This window comes from Hyla sarda, chromosome 7, assembly GCF_029499605.1.
Source record: "Hyla sarda isolate aHylSar1 chromosome 7, aHylSar1.hap1, whole genome shotgun sequence".
NCBI classification, from domain to species: Eukaryota; Metazoa; Chordata; class Amphibia; order Anura; family Hylidae; genus Hyla; species Hyla sarda.
The window spans coordinates 124072607-124096214 of NC_079195.1; the positions used below are offsets into that span (position 1 = coordinate 124072607).

At 43.5% G+C, this 23608-nt stretch overlaps 1 protein-coding gene across 8 annotated transcripts in view; it reads left to right on the forward strand.

Annotated features, from left to right (window-relative positions):
- Positions 1-23608, forward strand: part of USP54 (ubiquitin specific peptidase 54) — a 163195-nt gene that overhangs the window by 109872 nt on the left and 29715 nt on the right. For 6 of the 8 annotated variants that reach the window (XM_056530669.1, XM_056530673.1, XM_056530676.1 and 3 more), the window contains 3 exons: positions 11760-11933; positions 19603-19722; positions 22319-22508. In XM_056530669.1, coding sequence (XP_056386644.1) covers positions 11760-11933; positions 19603-19722; positions 22319-22508 — 484 coding nt within the window. The remainder of the gene's footprint in view (positions 1-11759; positions 11934-19602; positions 19723-22318; positions 22509-23608) is intronic. The other 2 variants (XM_056530672.1, XM_056530678.1) reach the window with 2 other exon arrangements.

The following is a 23608-nucleotide window of genomic DNA, read 5'->3' on the forward strand; positions in this document are numbered from 1 at the left end:
ATCAAGTCAGGTAGTCACAACTGTGACCCAGTAATGCTATAGTTAACAACCGCACATTTGGATCAAGTAGTCCAAGACATGGGGGGGGGGGGTGGGTGACTAAGACAACAACGTCAAACAGAGGGGCAAGGGAACAGAAAGGGGGAACGTACAAAGAAATAGAAAAGTGGGTTGAGAGAAGCAAGAAGAGAGGAAAAGGTCCAAAAGGAGCTAAGAGATCAGGGAGGTTGCCTATCCGTGAATCTGTCCCATGGGTCCCATACTGAAAGAAATTGTGAGATAGTGTTATTCAAAGAGGCAGTAAGTGATTCCATAGAGCGAATCTCACGGACCCGGGCCAGGAGTTCACCCTCAGACGGGGGGGAAGTCTGTTTCCAGTGTTTTGCAATGAGAGTTTTTGCTGCCAGAATGATGTGTAGAAATAGCTTAAATGGTCGACCAGACAAGGCCCTTGTCGACAAATGTAAGAGATAGATTAAAGGGTCTAGGGGCACCCCGACTCCCAATATGTCACGGATAAGCCGCTGCACCATTACCCAAAATTGAGAGATCAGCGGGCAGGACCAGAATATATGGTAAGTGTCCCCCAGCCCCACACCACAACGCCAACATTGCGGGGGGATGTCAGGATTCAATTTATTGAGGAGGACAGGGGTATGGTACCAACCCATGAGCAATTTGTATTGTGTCTCTTTGTAAGCTGTACATATGGAGGCCCGAGAAGCCCTATCCCAAATTACCCTCCACTGAGGAATTGTAATAGAAGTGTTAAGGACTTCCTCCCAGCGATCCATATAACGATGGGAGGGGAGGGTTCCGTCCGCGGGGGAGATTAGAAGGGAGTAAATACTCGAGAGCAGTCCCTTCGTCTGTGGTCCACTCCTACACAACCTCTCAAAACTCGTAGGGAGCGAGACCACTAGCGAGCCCCTCCGAGAGGATAGGTAATGTCGGAGCTGGGTATAGTGAGTGAACGCAGAGGCTGGGAGTTCCCAACGAGATTTCAGGTCATCAAAAGATAGAAGAGTCCGAGTAATAGGATGTACCACATCAGCCCAGCAGAACAAACCTCTCGAGCCCCATTCCCGAACCATAAGTGAGGTGCCTCCAGGAGGGAAGTCAGGGTGGTAGAGGAAAGACTGCATTGGGGAGAAAGGGGACAGGAGTCGGAATCGCCTGGAACAATAAGTCCAGACATATCTCGTGAAAGACATAGGACCTAAAAGGGTGCATGTAGGGGACGGAAGCGGAAAGGACCACAGGAAAGAATTAGGGTGGACAGGTGCCAACCATAATTTTTCAAGTTCCATCCACTTACTATAAGCAAAGTGAGTAGACCATGCAGCTAGGTGACGGAGGTGTGCGGCCCAATAATATTTTGTGACATCTGGGACCCCCAGACCTCCAGAAACTCGGTTCGCCATCATGACCGTCATAGGGAGCCTATGTCTTTTAGCGTCCCAAATGAACCGGAAAATAGCCGACTGAAAGGACCGTAGCATTGCCAACGGAACCCGTACCGGTAACGTTTCGAAAAAATAAAGTAATTTAGGAAGGATAGTCATTTTAACCGCAGCAATTCGCCCGAAAAAGGATATGTATTGCGATTTCCATTTTTCTAGCAAAGAACGTAGCTCTCTGAACAAAGTAGGGAAATTTGCAGAATAGAGCGAGGCATATGTAGGGGTGATGGAAACTCCAAGATATTTAATGGCAGAGGGAGACCAGCGGAAAGAATAGTTAGAACGAAGTAGGGAGACCAGAGAAGGTGGGAGATTTACAGACATTGCTTCAGATTTAGAAAGGTTGACTTTGTAGCCCGATACCAAGCCATATTCATGCAAGAGTTTGTACAGCGCAGGCAGGGACAAGTGAGGGTAAGTAAAACGTCATCTGCAAAAAGGCAAATCTTAAAGGTCTTCCCATGAAGGGAGATTCCAGAGACATCCGAACTCCCCCGGATCAGAGCCGCCAGCGGCTCTATGCAAAGGGCAAAAATCAGTGGGGACAACGGACATCCCTGTCTAGTGCCGTTATAAAGGGTAAAGGGAGGGGAGGAGTCAGTCGGGAGTTTGAGAGAGGCAGTAGGGGAGGAGTAGAGACCCCGCAGTGCAGTGAGGAAGTCACCAGTGATCCCAAATTTCTGTAGAGTGGCGAACATGAATGGCCAGCCTAATCTATCAAAAGCCTTTTCGGCATCCAAGCTCAATATTAAAGCCTGTTCAGATCGTTTATTAACAATATCTATAAGATTGACAACCCTTCTAGTATTATCGCCTCCCTGACGACAGGGGATGAAACCCACTTGGTCCTTATGGATAAGGGCGGGGAGGAAACAACAGATACGAGCTGCCAAAATCTTAGAGAACAACTTCAGGTCCGAGTTCAACAGGGCTATGGGCCTAAAGCTGGAGCAATCATGTGGGTCTTTGTTAGGTTTAGGAATCAACGTAATCAAGGAATGCAGAAAGGACTGCGGAATCCCCTCCCCCCGCAGAAAAGAATTGAACAGGGGGACCAGTCGAGGGAGAAGGACAGACGAGTAGGTTTTATAGTATAAATAAGTGAATCCGTCAGGTCCTGGAGAGCGCCCAGATGGGAGAGACTTGAGAATTTCAGTGAGTTCCTCCAATACAATGGGAGCGTTCAGGGACTCCCTGTCAGACGCAGAGAGAGTCGGAAGGCTGCACCTGGACAGGAACGTCTCCAACACAGCGTCACGCCCTCCCGGATCCGAGGGGAGTTGTGAGGGTAGAGAGTACAATTTGGAGTAATAGTCATGGAGGAGGCGGGAGATGGTATTAGGGTGATAGTGCAATGTCCCCGCAGCATCCTTCAGGGCAGAGGGAGACTGAGCAGCCGCACGATCCCTTAAACGTCTAGCCAGCATTGTATGGGCCTTATTGCCCTTTTCATAAAACCTCTGTTTGGCATAAAGCAATTGACGTTCAACTTTATGAAGGGCCAAGTCACCCAATTGGGACCGTGCAACTACCAGCCGTCTCAGTACCGGAAGGGAAGGGTTAGTCAGTAAGAGAGCTTCCAGGGCAGAAATTTGATCCTTAAGTTCCCGGGAGCGGGCCAAGGCATCTCGCTTCAGTCTAGAGCCCAATGCAATACAATGGCCTCTGACCACCGCTTTATGTGCCTCCCATAGTACAGCCTGGGAGGACACAGAGCCTTCATTTTCCGCAAAGTAAGTAGTTATGCTATGCAGGATCGAGTCCCGGGAAGAAGGAGTTTTAAGCAAGGAGTCATTGAGACGCCAATGACAACGGCGGGAGAAAGAAGTGAAAGGGGAAAAAGACACAAGAACAGGGCCATGATCAGACCAGGAGATAGGTTCCATGGAAGCAGAGGAGAGCATACGCAGCATTGGGAGGTTCCCGAAAAAATCAATTCGCGTATGGAGTTTATGAGGGTGGGAATAAAAAGAAAAAGAGCGATCGGATGGATGATTAATACGCCAGAGGTCATAGAGCCCTGCCGAACGAATCAACCGACGAAAAAATGTAGAGAGACGCAACTGAGGGGCTGGTGTTGGGGAGTCCGTTAGGGAGTAGCGATCGGCAGAGGGAGAAAAAACCAAGTTAAAGTCCCCGCCCAGCAGCCAGGCGGAGGTTGGGTATGCAGACAATCGCTTCAAGACCCGTCGGAGGAAGGGGATTTGTGTAGAGTTCGGGGCATAAACATTACAAAGTAGCAGAGGTTTCCCCCCAAGGGTGCCACATAAAATTACAAACCGCCCTGAGGGGTCAGCAAAGGAGGAGGAAACCTGCAAGGGGCAGTGTCGTGAGACTAGGATAGCTACTCCCGCCACCTTCCTGTCCGAGGAGGCCAAGTATACCTGAGGGTAAAGGTGTTGTAGGAAGTGGAAGGAGCCCGTCTTGTCAAAGTGCGTCTCCTGAACATAGACAATATCCGCCTTGAGAGCCACCAGCTCCCGTTGTAGGAGACGCCTTTTAGAGAGGGAGTTAAGGCCTTTCACGTTCAGGGAAACGCACTTAGCCATGAGGGGTAGGTGTGGTGTAAGGAAGGTGCCAAGGTAAGTACTCACTCAGAGAAGTAGAAAACGCATCAGCGGGCCAGCCCGAGTCCAAAGACCACCATCGTTCAGTACTGGACCTAAAAGAAGAGCAGAGACAAAGAACAGGAGGAGACTCAGAAAGAGAGGGGAAGAGCAGGACACAAAAGGGGGGGGACAAAAGGGAAAGACAAACAGGGATACAAAACGGTAAACAAACCACTGGCATTATAGCCAGAGAGGAGACCTTAGTAAAACATATCAATAATGCAAGAAGAATAGACAACAGCGTTACTATATTTGTCATGGCCTCATTGGGGGAAGTGGAAGTACGCATCAGAGGGAGGTCACACCAAAGAATAGAAACCCCTTCCACCCAAAGGCCATGCCAAATCCCTACTGTACAAAGGGAGCCAGAAGGGCACCCGTTATTTTAGAGGCAGCAGTAAAAGACAACTATAGTAAATTGCAAGTAAAAGAACACAGCACCCCGCCAGGTGAAATGAGAACCAAACAAATAGTCACAGGACGTGTGGGCCCAGAACTTAGTTCCAGTATATCCTTCAGGTAGGGTCATGACGTGATCCAGATGTGGATTGAGCAGGCCGGCCCCCACCACCTCCACGACGTTTCCCTCTAACTGGCTGCCATACAGGAGGAGGCGGAGGGGGAAGGGGTTGTAGAGCCCAGTCAGGAAGCTTCGGGATTTGGAGATCAAAGGCTGCACAGAACTCCGGGATGTCAGCATGTGAACGTAGAACTGCAGAGCGTCCGTCCCGACGGGCTTGGAGAGCAAACGGGAAGGACCATCTGTAGGGAATCTGTGCCGAGCGTAGAGATGACAGGAGAGGTTGCAACATCTTGCGCTTACGTAGGGTAATCCAGGAAAGATCCTGGAACAGCTGGATAGGTGCCCCATCAAAATCAAAGTCCCGAAGGGTGCGTGATTTAGCCATAATTCTCTCCTTCAGTTGAAAGTCATTGACACAACAAATCACATCCCTTGGAGGGCCAGAGGTAGGGCGGAGGGCCCGGTGGGCTCGATCCAGTGCAATCTTGTGGGACGAGGGTTCACCCAGGATCAAGTTGAAGATAGCTTCCAGAGTAGCATGAAGATCTTCGTCCCGGGTAGCCTCAGGCAATCCACGGACCCTAATATTATTTCTCCTACCCCTATTGTCAAGGTCTTCCACATGTGAATGCAGGTCACCCAGAAACGCAGATTGAGCAGAGACGGTTTCATGCAGGTTAGCAATGTAGGACCTAGTAGAGTCATGAGCTTCCTCTAAGTCGTCCACTCGGCCTGAGACATGTTGGAGATCTTGGCGCATATCTGCTATTTCGGCCCTGCAGGCCTCTCTGACTTCAGCAATAAGAACCTTGAAGTCCCCCTTTGTCGGCAATTGAGAAAGCAATAGAGAGAGGTCAGGGGTAGCCGGGATAGGAGCAGGGACCCCCGAACACTCCAATTCAGAATCCAGGCCATCCCCCCAGTCACCGGGTGCTACAGACAAAGAAGGAGCCCCCTGAGGCTGTGTGAGTGTGTTCCGAGGGGTGGGTGCCCCGGGGCGCCCAGCCGAGCTCCTGGAGGCAGACATAGTCCTCTGCGGTTTAGGAGAGGTGCAAGGGATAAGGGCCTCAGGGGGATCAGCCCCAGTAACTTCGGCTACAAGGTTATCAGAACCTGGAACTCCAGCAGAGGGCCCAGGCACGAGAGGAGCCGAAAAGGAGGCCAAGGGGACTGTAGGTGTCAAGCCCTGTGTCTGGGTATGGGGGAGGAACTGAGGTGATGGCCCTTTAAACAGCACAGCTCCAGGCGAACGCTCTGAGTCCCTGGGATCCGGGCCTAGCAGGGCCGAGGCTGTTATGAGGGGGTCCAGAGGAGGAGAGGCAGTCCCAGATGGAGGTATGGGGTGAAACAGGGCCGGAGAGGCACCTACCTCCACAGTGCAGCAATCCACAGGAATGGAGCCCAGGTCCCCCGCAGACACCCCCACCTCAGGGGGAGAGGAAGATGGCGGGCAGACTGTCCCTCCAGGCAGCACACCAAGGTCCGGAACAGGCAGCGGCAGCAAAGGTGATGGTGCAGGGGTCCCCGTAGAGTCAGGAGGGTAGCCGGGCAGGACCGATCCAGCAGCAGAGCGCACCACCGCAGGGCCGACTGAGCGGGAACGGAGCGCGCGCTCGAGGCCTGGTGATGCCGGAGGAGAGGCCGGGGCTGAGGCAGAGACTTGGCGCAGGTATCTTGTAATGGCCCCAGGGAGCTGTTGAGGGTCCGTGCAGGATGGCGGGGTCTTCCGGCGCCGGCGGGTGCCCCTCGGCATGAGAGCACAGGCTGGGAGTGCGAATTAAGCAAATGAATGGCCTCAGGGTTTGCGGAGCTCACAGCTCAGGCGGCCATCTCTGTTCGCGGCAAGCCACGCCCCCCGATGACCTATTGTTTAAAAAATGTTTTTAGGTTAACCATTTTTTCTAATAATTTGTGGTGATGTTTTTTTTCAAATTTTCCATTTTACTATATTTTATTGTAATCCTGAAGTCTTGCAGTTTCCATTTTGGTCACTAGATCTAAAATTAATCTGAAAGTTACTCTTCTGGGCAAATCATTTCCCAGTAATGCTCCTGTTCTCACCACCAGACAGGGTTACAGTGGAAGGTGACACCAGTAAAGAGATAACACTGGATCCACCACCATTTACATCAGATAACAGCATCCCCCCCCCCCCCCCCCCCTGTAGAATGACCACTGAAAAGTTCACAGAGAATTCTTAGTGCTGTCTCCAATTTATATGAATGGAACAGACCCTGACTATTGTCTATGTCCATGGATCCTGCTGTACTGCAGATCAATGAATTCTAATAAAAACAGCTCTGACAAGATGGTTGCCCCCATAATAATTTGTAAAATTTTTTATAAAAAAATAAATAAATAAACAGGTTTCAGTTAGAAAAAAAAAATCCAAGCAACACATTCCCTTTAACCCGATAATGACCATGGACGAGTATAGACGTCCAGGTCGGCGGCCGTTCCGGCACCTGGACGTCTATACTTGTCCATGCTCCTAAACAGCGATGACAATCGAGTGATGCTCGCTGCCGCAGACAGCTGAGGGTCACTGCTCGTGGGGCGAGGCCCAATCAGAGCGATCCTCGCCCCACGATCGATGTAATTGGTCCTCTCATCAGATCAATGACAGCTCCGAACTCCTTCACTGTTTCAGCTTGAGTGAAGGAGATCGGAGCTTTGCCAGAGAGCTGTGTGTGAGAGAGCAGTCTGAGAGTATATACTCCAGACCTCTCTAACTCCATTTAACCCCCCTCACAGTAGTACACCAAGCACCACTTCCCCTCCCTTTCATTCCCTGCCCCCCCCCCCTCCCTTTTTTTTTTTTTTTTCTCATTCATTCATTCATTTTTTTATTTTTTTATTTTGGAATATATATATAATGTAGATAGTAGTGTAGTTAGCTAGCGGGGTATTTAGCATTAGGTGTAGGGCGCTAGGTTAGAGTTGGGTGTAGGGCATTAGGGAAGGTGTAGGGTCTTAGGGGTGGAAAGTATGGTAAGTATGGAAAGCATAAGTTAGGTTCTAGATTTTAGCGTTATTTAGTGTTGGCGTTTCTAAAAAAAAAAATATATATATATGTATATGTAATAGTTTAGGGTTGTTACATACCATATCAGAAGTATGTCTGGCAGGCGCTACACTGCGGAGCTGGCAGTCGCTATACTCTGCTCTGAGGAGAGTGCAAGTGAGGGGGAGGAGATTGTAATTCCGTCCTCCAGAGATAGCAGTGATGAGGAGATTGAGGAACAGCGCAGGGAAAGATCACCTGTCGCTGCAGTCCGTAACTGGGTACCCACAGAATCCTATTCACCCCAGATTCCGGAATTTACTTGCGATGTGGAAATCCATATGAATGTGGAGGGTTATACGGAGGCTGACTTAAAAAAAAATTCCGGTCGGCAGCTCATTAACTTAATGATTAAGCAAACAAATCTATATGCCACACAATTTATAGATTCCAATCCGACCTCCGTATGTGTGGGGCCCAGTGGATGAGGCAGAGATTTTAAAATTTTGGGGCCTAATCCTTAATGTGGGCATTATTAAGAAACAGACTCTGAGGTCATACTGGTCGGAAGATGTTCTTTATGATACCCCCTTGTATTGCGCTGTGATGCCACGCCGGCATTTTGAAGCCATATTACCCTTTCTATATTTTTGCGACAATTCACAGTGCCCCCCAAGAGATGATCCCAACTTTGATCGGCTTTATAAAATACGGCCACTGGTAAATTATTTCAACTAAAAATTTGTGATATATACCCCCGAAAAAAAACATCTCTATAGATGAGTCCCTTATTCTTTTCAAGGGACATCCTAAGCTTTCGGCAATATATTCCAAGTAAAAAAGGCACGTTTTGGCTTGAAGGTTTACGAATTATGCGAAAGTAAATTTGGGTACACCCACAGGTTTAAAATTTATGAGGGGAAAGACAGTCAATTGGCCCCCCTGAATGTCCTTCCTCCCTCAATGTGGCTGGAAAAGTTGTGTGGCAACTTATTCATCCCCTTTTGGACAAGGGGTATCATTTATACACAGATAAAGGGGTACACTAGTATAATAATTATCAAAATCTTGCCAGAAGAAAAACTGTTGGATGTGGCACTAAACGCCGAAATCAGAAAGGGCTCCCCAAACTGCTTGTTCGCCAAAAGCTAAGGCGTGGGGAAATCAGGGGCCTCTATAGTGAGGGAATGCTGTTTGTAAAGTTTAAGGACAAGAAGGATGTCTGTATCTTCTCCACAATACATCCTGATACATGTGTGGATATTCCTGTACTGCACACCAGTTCTACTGTCTGCAAGCCATCCTGTGTACAGGAATACAACAAATATATGGGTGGGGTGGACCTGGCGGACCAGTTACTGCACCTTATCAGGAAATCCCGTGTGTGGTATAAAAAACTGTCAATATACCTCATGCAGGTGGTCCTCTGTAATTCTTTTAAAAAAAATCCGGGAATCGAGGAACATACCTTGATTTCCAAGAAAAGGTGATAAAACATTTTTTATTACAAGGCCAGGCCCAGGGGGGGAGGGATGAGCAGCCTTCTACTAGTCAAGCTAGCCGTATAGTCCCAGGCCAACATTTCCCCTTTGAAATTAGGTGCAGTATAGTCCCCCCACATTAGGTGCAATATAGTCCCCCACATTAGGTGCAATATAGTTCCCCCACATTAGGTGCAATATAGTCCGTACCATTAGGCTGGCAGTATGTTCCCCACCATTAGGTGCAATCTAGTCCCCCACATTAGGTGCAATATAGTCCCCCCCCATTAGGCTGGCAGTATGTTCCCCCACATTAGGTGCAATCTAGTCCCCCACATTAGGTGCAATATAGCCCCCCCCCCCCCCCATTAGGCTGGCAGTATGTTCCCCCACATTAGGTGCAATATAGTCCCCCACATTAGGCTGGCAGTATGTTCCCCCACATTACGTTGGCAGTATAGTTCCCCTCCACATTAGGTTCAGTATGTTCCCCCACAGACATACCTCCTCCAGCCATACAGTATTGCTGGAGGCTGTATGCCTGTGTACTGCCCCACTTCAGTGTTCCGACCACCACTCCTCGGGTCCGGCCATAGCAGGACCGGAGGATCACTGGTCGGGACACCGAAGCTGACGCGCCGCTGGTAAACACTTACCAACTGCCAGCGCTTGTCCTTCTTGCTTCTTCTCCGCTCCTCCGCACTCCTTTGCCATGGTCGCATGCATGGGACGTGAGTGACATCCCTGCATTCTCTAGCTCTCAACGTTCCCCGCCTTTATAACGTAAATGCGGGGGCCGCAGGGACTTAAAAGAGGTGTCCCTGTGTTCCGAAAGCATCTTTCGGAACACAGGGAAGTGCCAAGGTAAAAACAGCCGGCGGGCCTCCCCCGCAGAACCCCTGAGACTGACTCTGCCGCTACTATCTCCCGTCCAAAAATAACGTGCGTTATGAATGACGGGCGAGAATGGGTTAATACATGTATAAGAACAATCCCATAGACTATAATACTAACATAAGTTAGGGCTTTTCTAATGGCCATTTTACCCCGCGATTGCCCGTGATTTTATAACTGGTCCTTTTCATAGTGTGAAAGGAGCCTTACTATACTGTGCAAATAGCAGGACATAGTCATATGTACTGGGAGATGTTCTTTTGGGGACATTTCCGTGAGAAATATGAATTTTTACTTTGTTTTAGTCTGCTACCACCAGTATGCTGCATATTTTTTTAACACAGCACCAACAAGGTCCTTTTTTTTTTTCTGTTGCTAAAAAAAATCTACATTTTGTGGAAATTTTTTTAAAAAGGGGTGACTTGTGGGGGTATAGTATGGTTCTGAAATCTAATTAGCGCTCCATTCCTTCTGGGTCCCACCACATGGCCAAACAACCAAATAGGGCCTAAGCGAGGGTATTGCTGAACACAGGACAAACAGCAGAATAACATATGGGGTGCATTTCCTCCATTTAAAAAGGGATGTATAAAAAATATGTCCCACAAATGATTCATGTGTGAAAAAAAAGGACATTTTATTTTTTTCCACTGACTTCAAAACTATTCCAGCCACACAAAAAGGACTCAAATGACTCAGTTTTGGTCTAGTTGAATACTTTAGGGGTCTTGTTTCCAAAGTGGGGTGACTTGTGGGGGTACGGTATGGTTCTGACAGCGAAAATCCTTTCCAGGCATGGAGTGCGGCCTATAATTCATATAATGAGGTCCTGAAATGTAAATAGCGCTCCTCTCCTGGGTCCCACCACGCGGCCAAACAACCAATTGGGGCCTAAGCGGGGACATTATAATAATAATAATAATAATAATAATAATAATAATAATAATAATAATAATAATAAAAAAAAAAGTTGACAAAATAAAGTAGACATATGAAATTATAATATTTATAAACAATTTGCACGGTATGTATAAATATATGCAACCTATTACTGTCAAAATAACAAAAAAATGCTTATTTTTTTTTATTTCATGATTTTTTGCATTGTAAATAAAAAAATTCAAATGATATCGATTCACTTTTACTATTTACATGTAGTACAACTTGTGACAAAAAGCAATGTCAGAATTGTTTTCCTAGGCAAAACATTACCAGAGTTATACTCTAATAAGGACATACATCCCAGATTTGAAAAAACAGGCCTGGTCTTTGAGGGGTGTACAGGCTTATTTAGCTTGCTCCTTTAAAGGGGTTATCCAGAAAGTTATCCAGAAAGTTAAACAGATTTGTAAATTACTTCTGTTAAAAAATCTTAATCCTTTCAGTACTTATGAGCTTCTGAAGTTGAGTTGTTCTTTTCTGTCTAAGTGCTCTCTGATGACACCTGTCTCGGGAACCGCCTAGTTTGAAGCAAATCCCCATAGCAAGCCTCTTCTACTCTTTGCAAATCCTGAGACAAGCAGAGACATCAGCAGAGAGCACTGTTGCCAGACAGAAAAGAACAGCTCAACTTCAGCAGCTGATAATTATTGAAAGGATTAAGATTTTTTTTTTTATAGAAGTCATTTACAAATCTGTTTAACTTTTTGGAGCCAGTTGATATAAAAAAAAGTTTTTTCCTGGAATACCCATTTAAGGGATTAACACAATATTTTTATTTCTTGTGTAGCCCAGTGTTTTTTTGTTTGTTTTTTTAGCAAGAAGTTATTTGTTTTATAATTATAGCAGCTGAGAGTGCGGGACCCATAAATAGTGAATTGGATGAACTTCAAGAAGAAGTTGCAAGAAGAGCAAGGGAGCAGGAATTGCGCTGGAAGCGTGAAAAAGAGATTGAGGCAGCCATGGGATTTAATCCACGTCCTCGGCGGTTTTTGGATTTAGATGAGTTACAGAACCAGGGTAAGACACTTTTTTCTTAATTTCTAGATTTTTTTTATATCGTAAGCACCTGAAAAACTGATGGCTGTGGAATAATTTTTTCTTCTATCCCACAATTTTCAAGCTGGCATAATTATACTTGCCACAGGTGACTAAAATAATACATGGAGGAGGTGCATGCTTATCTAGATTTTGACACTGTCCCACATAGAAGACCTTATTAATAAACTGCAGTTTTTGATCTTAGATTCCCATATTTTTGAATGGATTAGGCAGTTGCTGAGGATTGTAGTTAGTGAAGTATATTCTGTTTAATATCTTTATTAATGATATTGCAGAAGGTCTCAATTGTAAGGTATGCATTTTTGCTGGTGACACACAGATTTGTAACCGTGTTGATGTTCCGGGAGGGATGCACCAAATAGCAAGTGATTTAGGTAAACTACAATAATGGTCAGAACTCTGGCAATGTGAAGTACAAGTGTAAAAACCCTAGGGCAGAATATAAAATAGTTGTTACGTTCCTATCCTCAGTATCTGTGGAAATGAAATAAGAGGTGATCATTTCAGAAGACTTAAAGGCAGACATGTAAGGCTGCGTGCACACGGTGGAAAATCTGCATATCTGCAGCAATTCTGCATCTGCATTAATTCAGTGCAGCATTCTGCAGGTTTTAAATGTGTGGAATTCGTGCGGAATCAGTGTAGTAAAATCGCACAGATTCCGCAGGTATTCTGCATGATTCCGCATCTCACTACATTATAGCACAGCCTCCTGCAATGCTGTGGGACTGTACTACTCCCATCATGGAACAAACTCTTTTCCTTGATAGGAGTAGTAATTCCCCTGGCTGCGGAAGTCTGTGTGCAGCTGGGGAAACTACTGTAGAACTGGTACTACTACTTCCATCATGGACCAGAGTCTGTTTCATATTGGGGGTAGTAGTACAGGGTCTGAGGGATTGATCATCTTGGGTCTCAATTCTGAGACCCACTGTGATCATATGTTATTAACCTGGGAAGCGGGCGGCATACCGCAGAGAGGCAAAGTTGCCCATAGCAACCAATCGGCTTGCTTCTTTCATTATTCAGAGGCCTTGTTAACAATGTAAGAAGTGATCTGATCGGTTGCCATGGGCAACTGGGAAACTTTGCTTCTCCACAGGTTTTGATAAATCTCCCCCCATATCTCCAGAGTGATATAGATACAGTCATGGCCGTAAATGTTGGTACCCCTGAAATTTTACAAGAAAATTAAGTATTTCTCACAGAAAAGGATTGCAGTAACACATGTTTTGCTATACACATGTTTATTCCCTTTGTGTATATTGGAAATAAACAATAAAGGGAGGAAAAAAAGCTAATTGGACATAGTCACACCAAACTCCAAAAATGGGCTGGACAAAATAATTGGCACACTTAACTTAATATTTGGTTGCACACCCTTTGGAGAAAATAACTGAAATCAGTCGCTTCCTATAACCATCAATAAGCTTCTTACACCTCTCAGCCGGAATGTTGGACCACTCTTATTTTGCAAACTGCTCCAGGTCTCTCTTCTTGGAAGGGCACCTTTTCCCAACAGCAATTTTAAGATCTCTCCACAGGTGTTTAATGGGATTTAGATCTGGACTCATTGCTGGCCACTTCAGAACTCTCCAACGCTTTGTTACCATTTATTTCTGGGTGCTTTTTGAAGTATGTTTGGGGTCATTGTCCTGCTGAAAGTCCCAAGATCTCGGACGGGAACCCAGCTTTCTGACACTGGGCTGTACAGTGCGACCCAAAATCCATTGGTAATACTCATATTTCATGATGCCTTGCACACCCAGTGCCAGAGGCAGCAAAACAACCCCAAAACATCACTGGACCTCTGCCATATTTCACTGTAGGTACTGTGTTCTTTTCTCATTCAGTTTTCGGTAAACAGTAGAATCATGTGCTTTACCAAAAAGCTCTATCTTGGTCTCATCTGTCCACAAGATGTTTTCCCAGAAGGATTTTGGCTTACTCAAATTCATTTTGGCAAAATGTTGTCTTGCTTTTTTATGTCTCGGTGTCAGCAGTGGGGTCCTCCTGGGTCTCCTGCCATAGCGTTTCATTTCATTTTATCGATGGATAATTCGCTCTCACACTGATGCTCCCTGAGCCTGCAGGGCAGCTTGAATATCTTTTGGAACTTGTTTGGGGCTCCATCCGGACTATCCTGCGTTGACACCTTTCACAATTTTTCTCTTCCATCCACACCCAGGGATATTAGCTACAGTGCCATGGGTTGCAAACTTCTTGATAATGTTGCGCACTGTGGACAAAGGCAAATCTAGATCTCTGGAGATGGACTTGTAGCCTTGAGATTGTTGATATTTTTCCACAATTTTGGTTCTAAAGTCCTCAGACAGTTCTCTTCTCCTTTTTTCTGTTGTCCATGCTTAGTGTGGCACACAGACACACAATGCAAAGACTAAGTGAACTTCTCTCCTTTTTATCTGCTTTCAGGTGTGATTTTTTTTATATTGCCAACACCTGTTACTTGCCCCAGGTGAGTTTAAAGGAGCATCACATGCTTAAACAATCTTATTTTTCCATCATTTTGAAAGGGTTCCAATAATTTTGTCCAGACCATTTTTGGATTTTGGTGTGACATTATGTCCAATTAGCTTTTTTTACTCCTTTTTTTGTTTAGTTCCAATACACACAAAGGGAATAAACATGGGTATAGCAAAACATGTATTACTGCAATTCTTTTCTGTGAGAAATATTTCATTTTCTTGAAAAATTATAGGGGTGGTGCCAACATTTACGGCCATGACTGTACTTTGGAGAGAGTTCAGAAAAGAGCTACTTAACTAGTTCATGGATTACAGGATAAAACTAGCTAGGACTTTTACATGTATAGCTTGGAAGAAAGACAAGATATAGGGAATATACATAGGAAAACTTTTATATACATAAAGGGAATCAACATGGTAAAGGAGGAGAGGATATTTAAACTAATAAAAACTACCACATGAGGACATAATTTTAAATTAGAAGAGCAAATGTTTCTGCAGTAATATCAGGAAGCATTACTTTACTGAGAGTTGTGGATGCATGGAATAGCCTTTCTGCAGAAGTGGTAGCCACTGGGCCCCCCGCTATCTCCTAACCGATGCCCTGGCTCTCCTCTTGCACGGAGCAACTACTGTGCACTGAGCAGTGACGGTGCGATGGTCGACACACCTCCTCCATGCATCTCTAGGGGAGAGCCATAGATATGCATGGAGGTGACGTGGTGACCCCACCCACACACCCCGCGGACCCCCACGATCTGACACTTATCCCCTATCCTGTGGATAGAAGATAAATTGTTAGTCACTGGAGTATCCCCTTGAGCATGCATGGGATAGACATAAGGCTATATTTAAAATAAGGCCACAGACTATTCAGAATATGCAGACTATTGGGCAGACTATATTTCTATGATCCTGTAGCATACAGCGTCAAAGAGTCAGACACAACTTAATGACTCAGAAGGTAAGACAATTCACAGTAAATGATATAAAGCATTAAAAAAAAAACAGTCATCCTGAGCCACGCCTGATAGAAAGCTAAAATAAAACATGAAAACTAATAACCATGAATGCCCATGCAGGCAGAGAGTTAGAGACAAAATGGAAAGGAAATAAAGTGGCCTTTTTCCAGATACCACCTGTCCCATCCGAGGACAGAAAAGGACACAGTGAGGCTATGGAGTAGTAATTGTTATATAGACTGCAATAAATTAATTGTTGCCTTCTGTCCTTGAAGAAAGATGAAATATATTGTTTATTACAGATATTTTTACAGCACTTTGCAACAAAATTTATGTACAATATGGCAAAAAAGTATTTAGTCAGCCATCAATTGTGCAGGTTCTGCCACATAAAGATGAGACACCTGTAATTTTCATCATAGGTATACCTCAACTATGAGAGACATAATGAGAAAAAAAATCCATAAAATCACATTGTCTGATTTTTAAAGAATTTAATTGCAAATTATGGTGGAATATAAGTATTTGGTCACCTACAAAGAAGCAAGATTTCTGGCTCTCACAGACCTGTAACTTCTTTAAGAGTCTCCTCCACTTTTTACCTGTATTAATGGCACCCGTTTGAAGTTGTGGACAGGTGTCTTTTATACTGATAACAAGTTCAAACAGTCACACTCCAAACTCCACTATGGCCAAGACCAAAGAGCTATCGAAGAACACCAGAAACAAAATTGTAGACCCGCACCAAGCTGGGAAGACTGAATCTGCAATAGGCAAGCAGCTTGGTGTGAAATCAACTGTGGGAACAATTATTAGAAAATGGAAGACATACAAGACAACTGATGATCTCCCTCGATCTGGGGCTCCACACAAGATCTCACCCCGTGGTGTCAAAATGATCACAAGAACAGTGAGCAAAAATCCCAGAACCATACGTGGGGACCTAATGAATGACCTGCAGAGAGCTGGGACTAAAGTAACAAAGGCTTCCATCAGTAACACACTACGCCGCCACGGACTCAAATCATACAGTGCCAGATGTGTCCCCCTGCTTAAACCAGTACATGTCCGGGCCCATCTGAAGTTTGCTAGAGAGCATTTGGATAATCCAGAAGATTATTGGGAGAATGTCATATGGTCAGATGAAACCAAAGTAGAACTTTTTGGTAAAACCTCGTTGTGTTTGGAGGAGAAAGAATGCTGAGTTGCATCCAAAGAACACCATACCTACTGTGAAGCATGGGGGTGGAAATCTCATGCTTTGGGGCTGTTTTTCTGCTAAGGGACTAGCACGACTGATCCGTGTAAAGGAAAGAATGAATGGGGCCATGTATCGTGAGATTTTATTTTAAGTATTTAAGTTTGCATTTTAATCCCCTTAAGGACTGAGCCCTTTTTCTCATTAAGGACGCAGCCCTTTTTTGCAATTCTGACCACTATCACTTTATGCATTAATAACTCTGGGATGCTTTTACCGATTATTCTGATTCCTAGATTGTTTTTTCGTGACATATTCTATTTAAACACAGTGGTAAATTTTCCTCGGTAAAAAATCCCCAAATTTCATGAAAATTTAGCATTTTTCTAACTTTGAAACTCTCTGCTTGTAAGGAAAATGAATATTCCCCAAAAAATTATAAATTGATTCACATATACAATATGTCTAACTTTATATTTGCATCATAAAGTTCACATGTTTTTACTTTTGGAAGACTTCAGAGGGCTTCAAAGTTCAGCAGCAATCCTCCAATTTTTCTCAAAATTTTCAAAATCGGAATTTTTCAGGGACCAGTTCAGTTTTGAAGTGGATTTGAGGGGTCTTCATATTAGAAATACCCCATACATGACCCCATTATAAAAACTGCCCCCCTTTCCCCCCCAAGTATTCAAAATGACATTCAGAAAGTGTGTTAACCCTTTAGGTGTTTCATAGGAATAGCAGCAAAATGAAGGAGAAAATTCAAAATCTTCATTTCTTACACTCTCATGTTCTTGTAGACCCAGTTTTTGAAATTTTACAAGGGGTAAAAGGAGAAAAAGCCCCCCCAAAATTTGTAACCCAATTCTCTCGAGTAAGGAAATACCTCATAGGTGGATGTCAATTGCTCTGTTGGTGCACTACAAGGTTCAGAAGAGAAGGAGCGACAATGGGATTTTGGAGAGTATGTTTTTCTGAAATGGTTTTTGGGGGGCATGCCACATTTAGGAAGCCCCTATGGTGCCAGAACAGAAAAAAAAAAAAAAAAACACATGGCATACTATTTTGGAAACTACACCCCTCAAGGAATGTAACAAGTGGTCCAGTGAGCGTTAACACCCCACAGGTGTTTGACAACTTTTCGTTAAAGTCGGATGTGTAAATTAAATTTTTTTTTTTCACAAAAATGCTGGTTTTCCCCCAAATTTTAAATTTTTGCAAGGGGTTATAGGAGAAAATGCCATCCAAAATTTGTAACCCCATCTCTTCTGAGGATGGAAATACCCCATGTGTGGACGTCGGGTGCTCTGCTGGCAATGCTCAGAGGAGGAGTCACATTTGGCTTTTGAAAGCAAATTTAGCTGAAATGGTTTTTGGGGGCATGTCGCATTTAGGAAGCCCCTATGGTGCCAGAACAGCAAAAAAAAAAAAAAAAAAAACACATGGCATACTATTTTGGAAACTACACCCCTCAAGGAACGTAACAAGGGGTCCAGTGAGCCTTAACACCCCACAGGTGTTTGAAAAATTTTCGCTAAAGTTGGACAAGAAAATGAATTTTTTTTTAAAAAAATTTCACTAAAATGCTGTTTTTTCCCCACATTTTTCATTTTCACAAGGGGTAATTGGAGAAAAAGCCTCCCAAAATGTGTAACCCCATTTCTTCTGAGTATGGAAATAGTGCTCTGCGGGCGAACTACAATGCTCAGAAGAGAAGGAGCGCCATTGAGCGTTTGGTGAGAGCGCCAGTTATTAAACAAGGAAGAGCCAGGGTCTGCAGAGGCCGTGTGATCAAGAGCTGGATAGGGAACTACATTGAAATCTCCTATGAAAAGAACAGGATCAGAGAGAAACTATTTATTAGTGATGAGTTCAAGCACAGAAACATGAAAAGGAGGGGGGACATAGACAGAGACCAAGACAAAGGAGAAAGAACCCATAGAACAATGTAGAATTACAAACCTCCCAAAGTGGTCACAAGCTGTCTGAGATACCTCTAATGGCAGGGATTTCGTTATTAACACAGAAATGCCCCTAGCATAATTAAAAATAAGAGGCATGATAACCCCGCGCTATCCAGGCCATCTTCAGGGCAAGAACCTACTGACCCGTAACTTGAGTCTCCTGTAGACAAATAATATGAGGAGATTGGTGTTTCACAAAGTTGAGACACAAGGCCCTTTTTAAACGTAGAATAAAGCACCTGAACATTCCAACTAACCACCTACAGGGTTCCCATCATAACAGAGAACATAAGCTAGAAACAGGAGAGACCCAAGGAGGGCTAGGACAGAGCAGGGCAGAGCACCGGGACCATACACACCGCACACAACGGACAACCAAACAAACAGGACACAAAACATATATACAAAAACATGTCATAATCAAAACTTCCCCAAGAAAACCCACTAAACGGGACATAGTAACTTATATACCCTAACACAGTGCAGACCTACACCCAAAACTACAACTATTACAGAGCGTCAAAAGAAAGCCAAATGAGAGTAAACCAACAATACTAGAACGCCACCCCACCATAAACTAAAATGGCCGTCAAATAACTACCCCAGGAGACCTAAGGAATACAGGAACCTAAGGAGGCCCTAAGCAAAACTACCTCCCTAATCTCTATCTAAAGACAATCATGAGGAACAGTCTTTAGCAATGACGTTCAGGATAGTTCAATCCGGAGGCCTAACGGGGGGGGCGCATCCACCCAGTGAAGAGCTTCAGTGTATTTTTTGTTACACCACAATGATGAGTGTTAGTGCTGCTTGGCAGTAATTTTAATCTATTGTGACTGGCACAAGCGCCTCTGAAAATATTGGTTTTACTTGGTGTAGTTGCAAGTGATATGGGTGACTTTTAGAAGCTCCCTCGTGGCCATAGCAACTGTACAGGTGTTGATGAAAGATGCTGATTTTGATGTTGGCCATATAGGAAGCAATTACGAAATTGACAATTCTGCGTTTCTATTACAGGAAGGAGTGACAGCTTTGACCGATCCATACAGGAGGCAGACTCTGTCTTTGAACAGTCACTGAGGCTGGAGCAGAAAGGAGATTACACTACAGCTTTGGCACTGTGTAATGAAGCTATTTGTAAGTAACTCCTAACCAATGCTTAAGTTTGCTTTAAATTCTGTATTTTTTACATGGCATGCCTAACATTTTGTGGCTCAGCTATTGGCTGTGGAAGGTGACCTTTGTCTCTCTATTTCAACAGAATCTTGCAAATTGCTGTTATCTCATAATAATAATAATAATAATAATAATTAAAAAAAAAATACTTCATTGCTTTTTTTTCAGCTTTTGTTGCTTTGCCCGCATTTCTACAAGAGACTTTGCAGTGTGGAAACAGTGCTCTTGGTTTCAATAATTATTTACGTGACAAGTATAACAAAACATCTATTTCATCAGAGTGTGTAGCATGGATCAGAATAGACACTTTAATTACTTCTTCCTCTTTGAAGGTTAGGCAGTGTGCGTCTTCGTAACCAAATTCATCAGGACTTTGAACCCACTGTGACATTACTGTTACACATTTTAAGAATGCTAGAACATATAAAAACCTTGCTCCCTCTATTCTTCCCAATTAAGTAATCCTCCCATGTTCAGAAAAGAATGGAATAAGCTGCTGCCAGACCATAGGAACACATGATCAGGCATGTTAAACGTCTGCCAAAAAGGAAAAAAAAAAAAAAACTGACAGCTTTTATTTAAGGGTGTGTTCACATGTTCAGGTTTTTACTGAATACCTAGTCAGGAACAGATAAAAATGGAGGACATGTATGAATCCATTCTTGTTTTTGTATTTTATAATTGAAATGGAAACCATGTACATGTGATTACACTCTCTCATTTTCCTTATATGTATTTCTAAATATATTCTTTAAAATTTTTGTAATTTTTTTTTATAAGCTCTAAATGTAACTGATGACACCTTCTCTGGATCTCATCATATTTATTGTTTGCTGCAGGAAGTACTACATATTGCCTTCTATTAGTGAAACAACTTTTTTTTTTTCTGCTACTTTTGACATTTTTTTTTAAATCATGTTTTTATTATAAACTTTAACTTTTGGATGTGTTTTTTTTTCTGTCACTCTCCACATAAAAATAAGTAATTCAAATATTTTTTGGTTTTGTCTCTGTCCAAGAGAACAGTCACAATAGTCTCTTGCTTTCTGTAGCTCACCTCAACTTTGCTGTGTTGTCTGGTACAGGATAGCAGAGTAATTTCAATATTGTAAGAGGGCAGGTTAGTTAATGACAGCTGTTCTGTACTGCTAAAGGCCTTTATAAGGCAAGATATGTTTACTTTGTACACACATAAGGCAATGTATTAATTTTTCAATCTGTTCTATTTAGCATACTCCCTCACTTCCTTGTAATAATACAAGACATTTATATTGTCTACCATGCACTGCAGTTGCCATAGAGCTTACACCACCTTCTGTGCAAACAGCTACAAAATAAAAATAAACACTACCTCATAGAACTAAATACATGGGGTGTATTGGATGGATGCAAAATTTGCTGATTCCATGTTATATTCTAAACCCATACAGTATATCATTATTATTTATTATTACACACTCTAATAATGATTTGCTCCAGTTTCTCACATTACCACTGCGAATGTCCAGATTGTATGAAGTCACAGAATTAAAGGAAAACTGTCAGCTTTCTCCCCCCACACTAACCAGTGGTACTGTCTGGTAGTGCTGGGGACGCTGATCAGTTTGATGCTTATCGTGCCCGGATCCGCCACGCCGTTCAGCCGTAATCTTCGGTTTTTGGTATATGCTAATGAGGCGCTAACTGGCACCAGCTGGGCTAACTGGCAGCGCCGCCCAGCTCATCAATATTCCTCCCCTCCCTCCGCTTCTCCCCGCTCTGTAATGGAGAGAGGGGAGGAATATTGATGAGCTGGGCGGCGCTACGACACTGACTTAAGACACTGACGTCAGAGTGCCAGTTAGCCAAGCCGGTCCCAGTTGGTACCTCATTAGCATATACCAAAAATAGATTACGGCCGAACGGCGCGGTGGATCCGGGCACGGTAAGCATCAAACTGATTACCAGCCAGTACTGCTGGTTAGTGCGGGGGGAGAAAGCTGACAGTTTTCCTTTAAAACAGATCAAACTGTACCATACTTAAAGCATTACTGTCATTTATATAAACTTTATACAGATCATCCATATATGTCAGCGCACAGGACTTGGTTGGATTGGCCAGCCGGGGAGTGAAGTGTGCTTCTGCTTATAACTCACAATTATAGCAGGTCTCAAGACTAAGACCTTGTGCAATCAAAATTTTTGACAGGTCTTGACAAAAGTTTATATAAATTAGAGTAATGCTTTAAATAAATCACATTTCTGTAGAAAACAATGTATTGAAACTGAGCAGACTATGATATTATGGGGTGATGACACTTTCTTTGGAAGATGTATAGTTAAAGATGAGCCTGTTCCTACTGCCAGTCTTCTCATATCAATCCTGTTGGCCCAGTTAATATGCTCAGGGTGCATTGCTTACATACGTGTGCATTGTTAATAACTCTAAGGATGCATTAAGTTTTGTTTTCCCTCTGTATTGCATGATTCCATGTTATGCTCTTTTTGGCATCTTATTTTTATTATTTTGGTTTGTGTGCGTGCATTTGTTTCTGCTATGTTTTCTTTTGCATTTTAGCTAAATTCAGACTTGCCATGCATGATGCCAGATCTAGCACACACTGCAGAACCCTAGCAGATAAGAAGTTGCAAATGTGTTTACGAAAGGCACGGACTCTTCAGGACCGCATGCTGCTGCCGACAATTCCTCAACCGCTGCCACCAGCTTACCCCTCTCCACAGGGGGGAACTATAAACCAGTCTACAAGGTAGCTGCCATGAAACTTCCTTAACTAGGAATGAACTAGAGAACTGTTCTTAACATGACGTAGAAATCATTTAAAGGAAAGCTATACATAAAATAAAACCTGACTGTATATTGATCAACGGGGTCTTGCTTTAGTGCTACCCTGTTTGGACTGCCTGCTGTCAACTCTATAGCAGAATAATCAAGAGATTTAAGAGCCAATAAAATGTCAGTCTTTTCAAAAATGACTCTTAGCCCATACTCTGGGTTTACTCACAGCAAAACTTTGCAGAAAAAAAATCTGCAGAAACATCAGCATGCATTACATGCAGATTTTGCCAATGATTCACCCTTTTTTTTATTACAAAAAGTGAAATTTGCGATATAGACTTTGCAATATTCTGCTGCAAAAAAGTAATGCTGCAGATTGTTCTTGCATTGTACTGTGCTTTAAAGGGGTATTCCAGCTTATTTTACTTATCCACATGATAAGGAAGAAGCGTCTGATCCTATGAAGTTTGACCTCTGGCTCTCCCTGGGTTTTTGAGAATCACATCTCAGAATGGTAGCACAACGCTGCTCCATTTATTGTCTGTGGCACTGGTGGAGATGAACAATAAATGTCAATAGGGGATAAATACTATAAGTAGGAATACCCCTTTTAATGTGGATATGTGTGAACTCAGCCTTAGGTGACTCTGCCATTTAAAGTATAAATATCAAGACTGTGGAAATGGCCTACTTGTAATTGTAATTTTTTGCAAGTGACCTTCATCAAAAAGTTGTTAACATTATGTCTAAATGTCCAAAACATACTAAACAAACCATGAGATATTGATCCAGAAGTCCTACTCCATTCCAGATTTCCTATAATTCTTGCTAACACAGTACGTAAGCTGGGGACAGATGGAATGTGACTACAGGATCAGATTTGCTCATGGAGACTTATAAGCCTGTGTAGCAGTTGTAGATGAAAATGGAACAAACTCTGCAAATAGTTCTTTTATCTTTAAATTTTAAATGCACTGTGACAACAAAAAAATATTTTTGAGACGTTGAACACACCCTTTAAGTTACTTTACAAATACTGACACGTTTCAATTTCCTCTTGCCGTACTGATC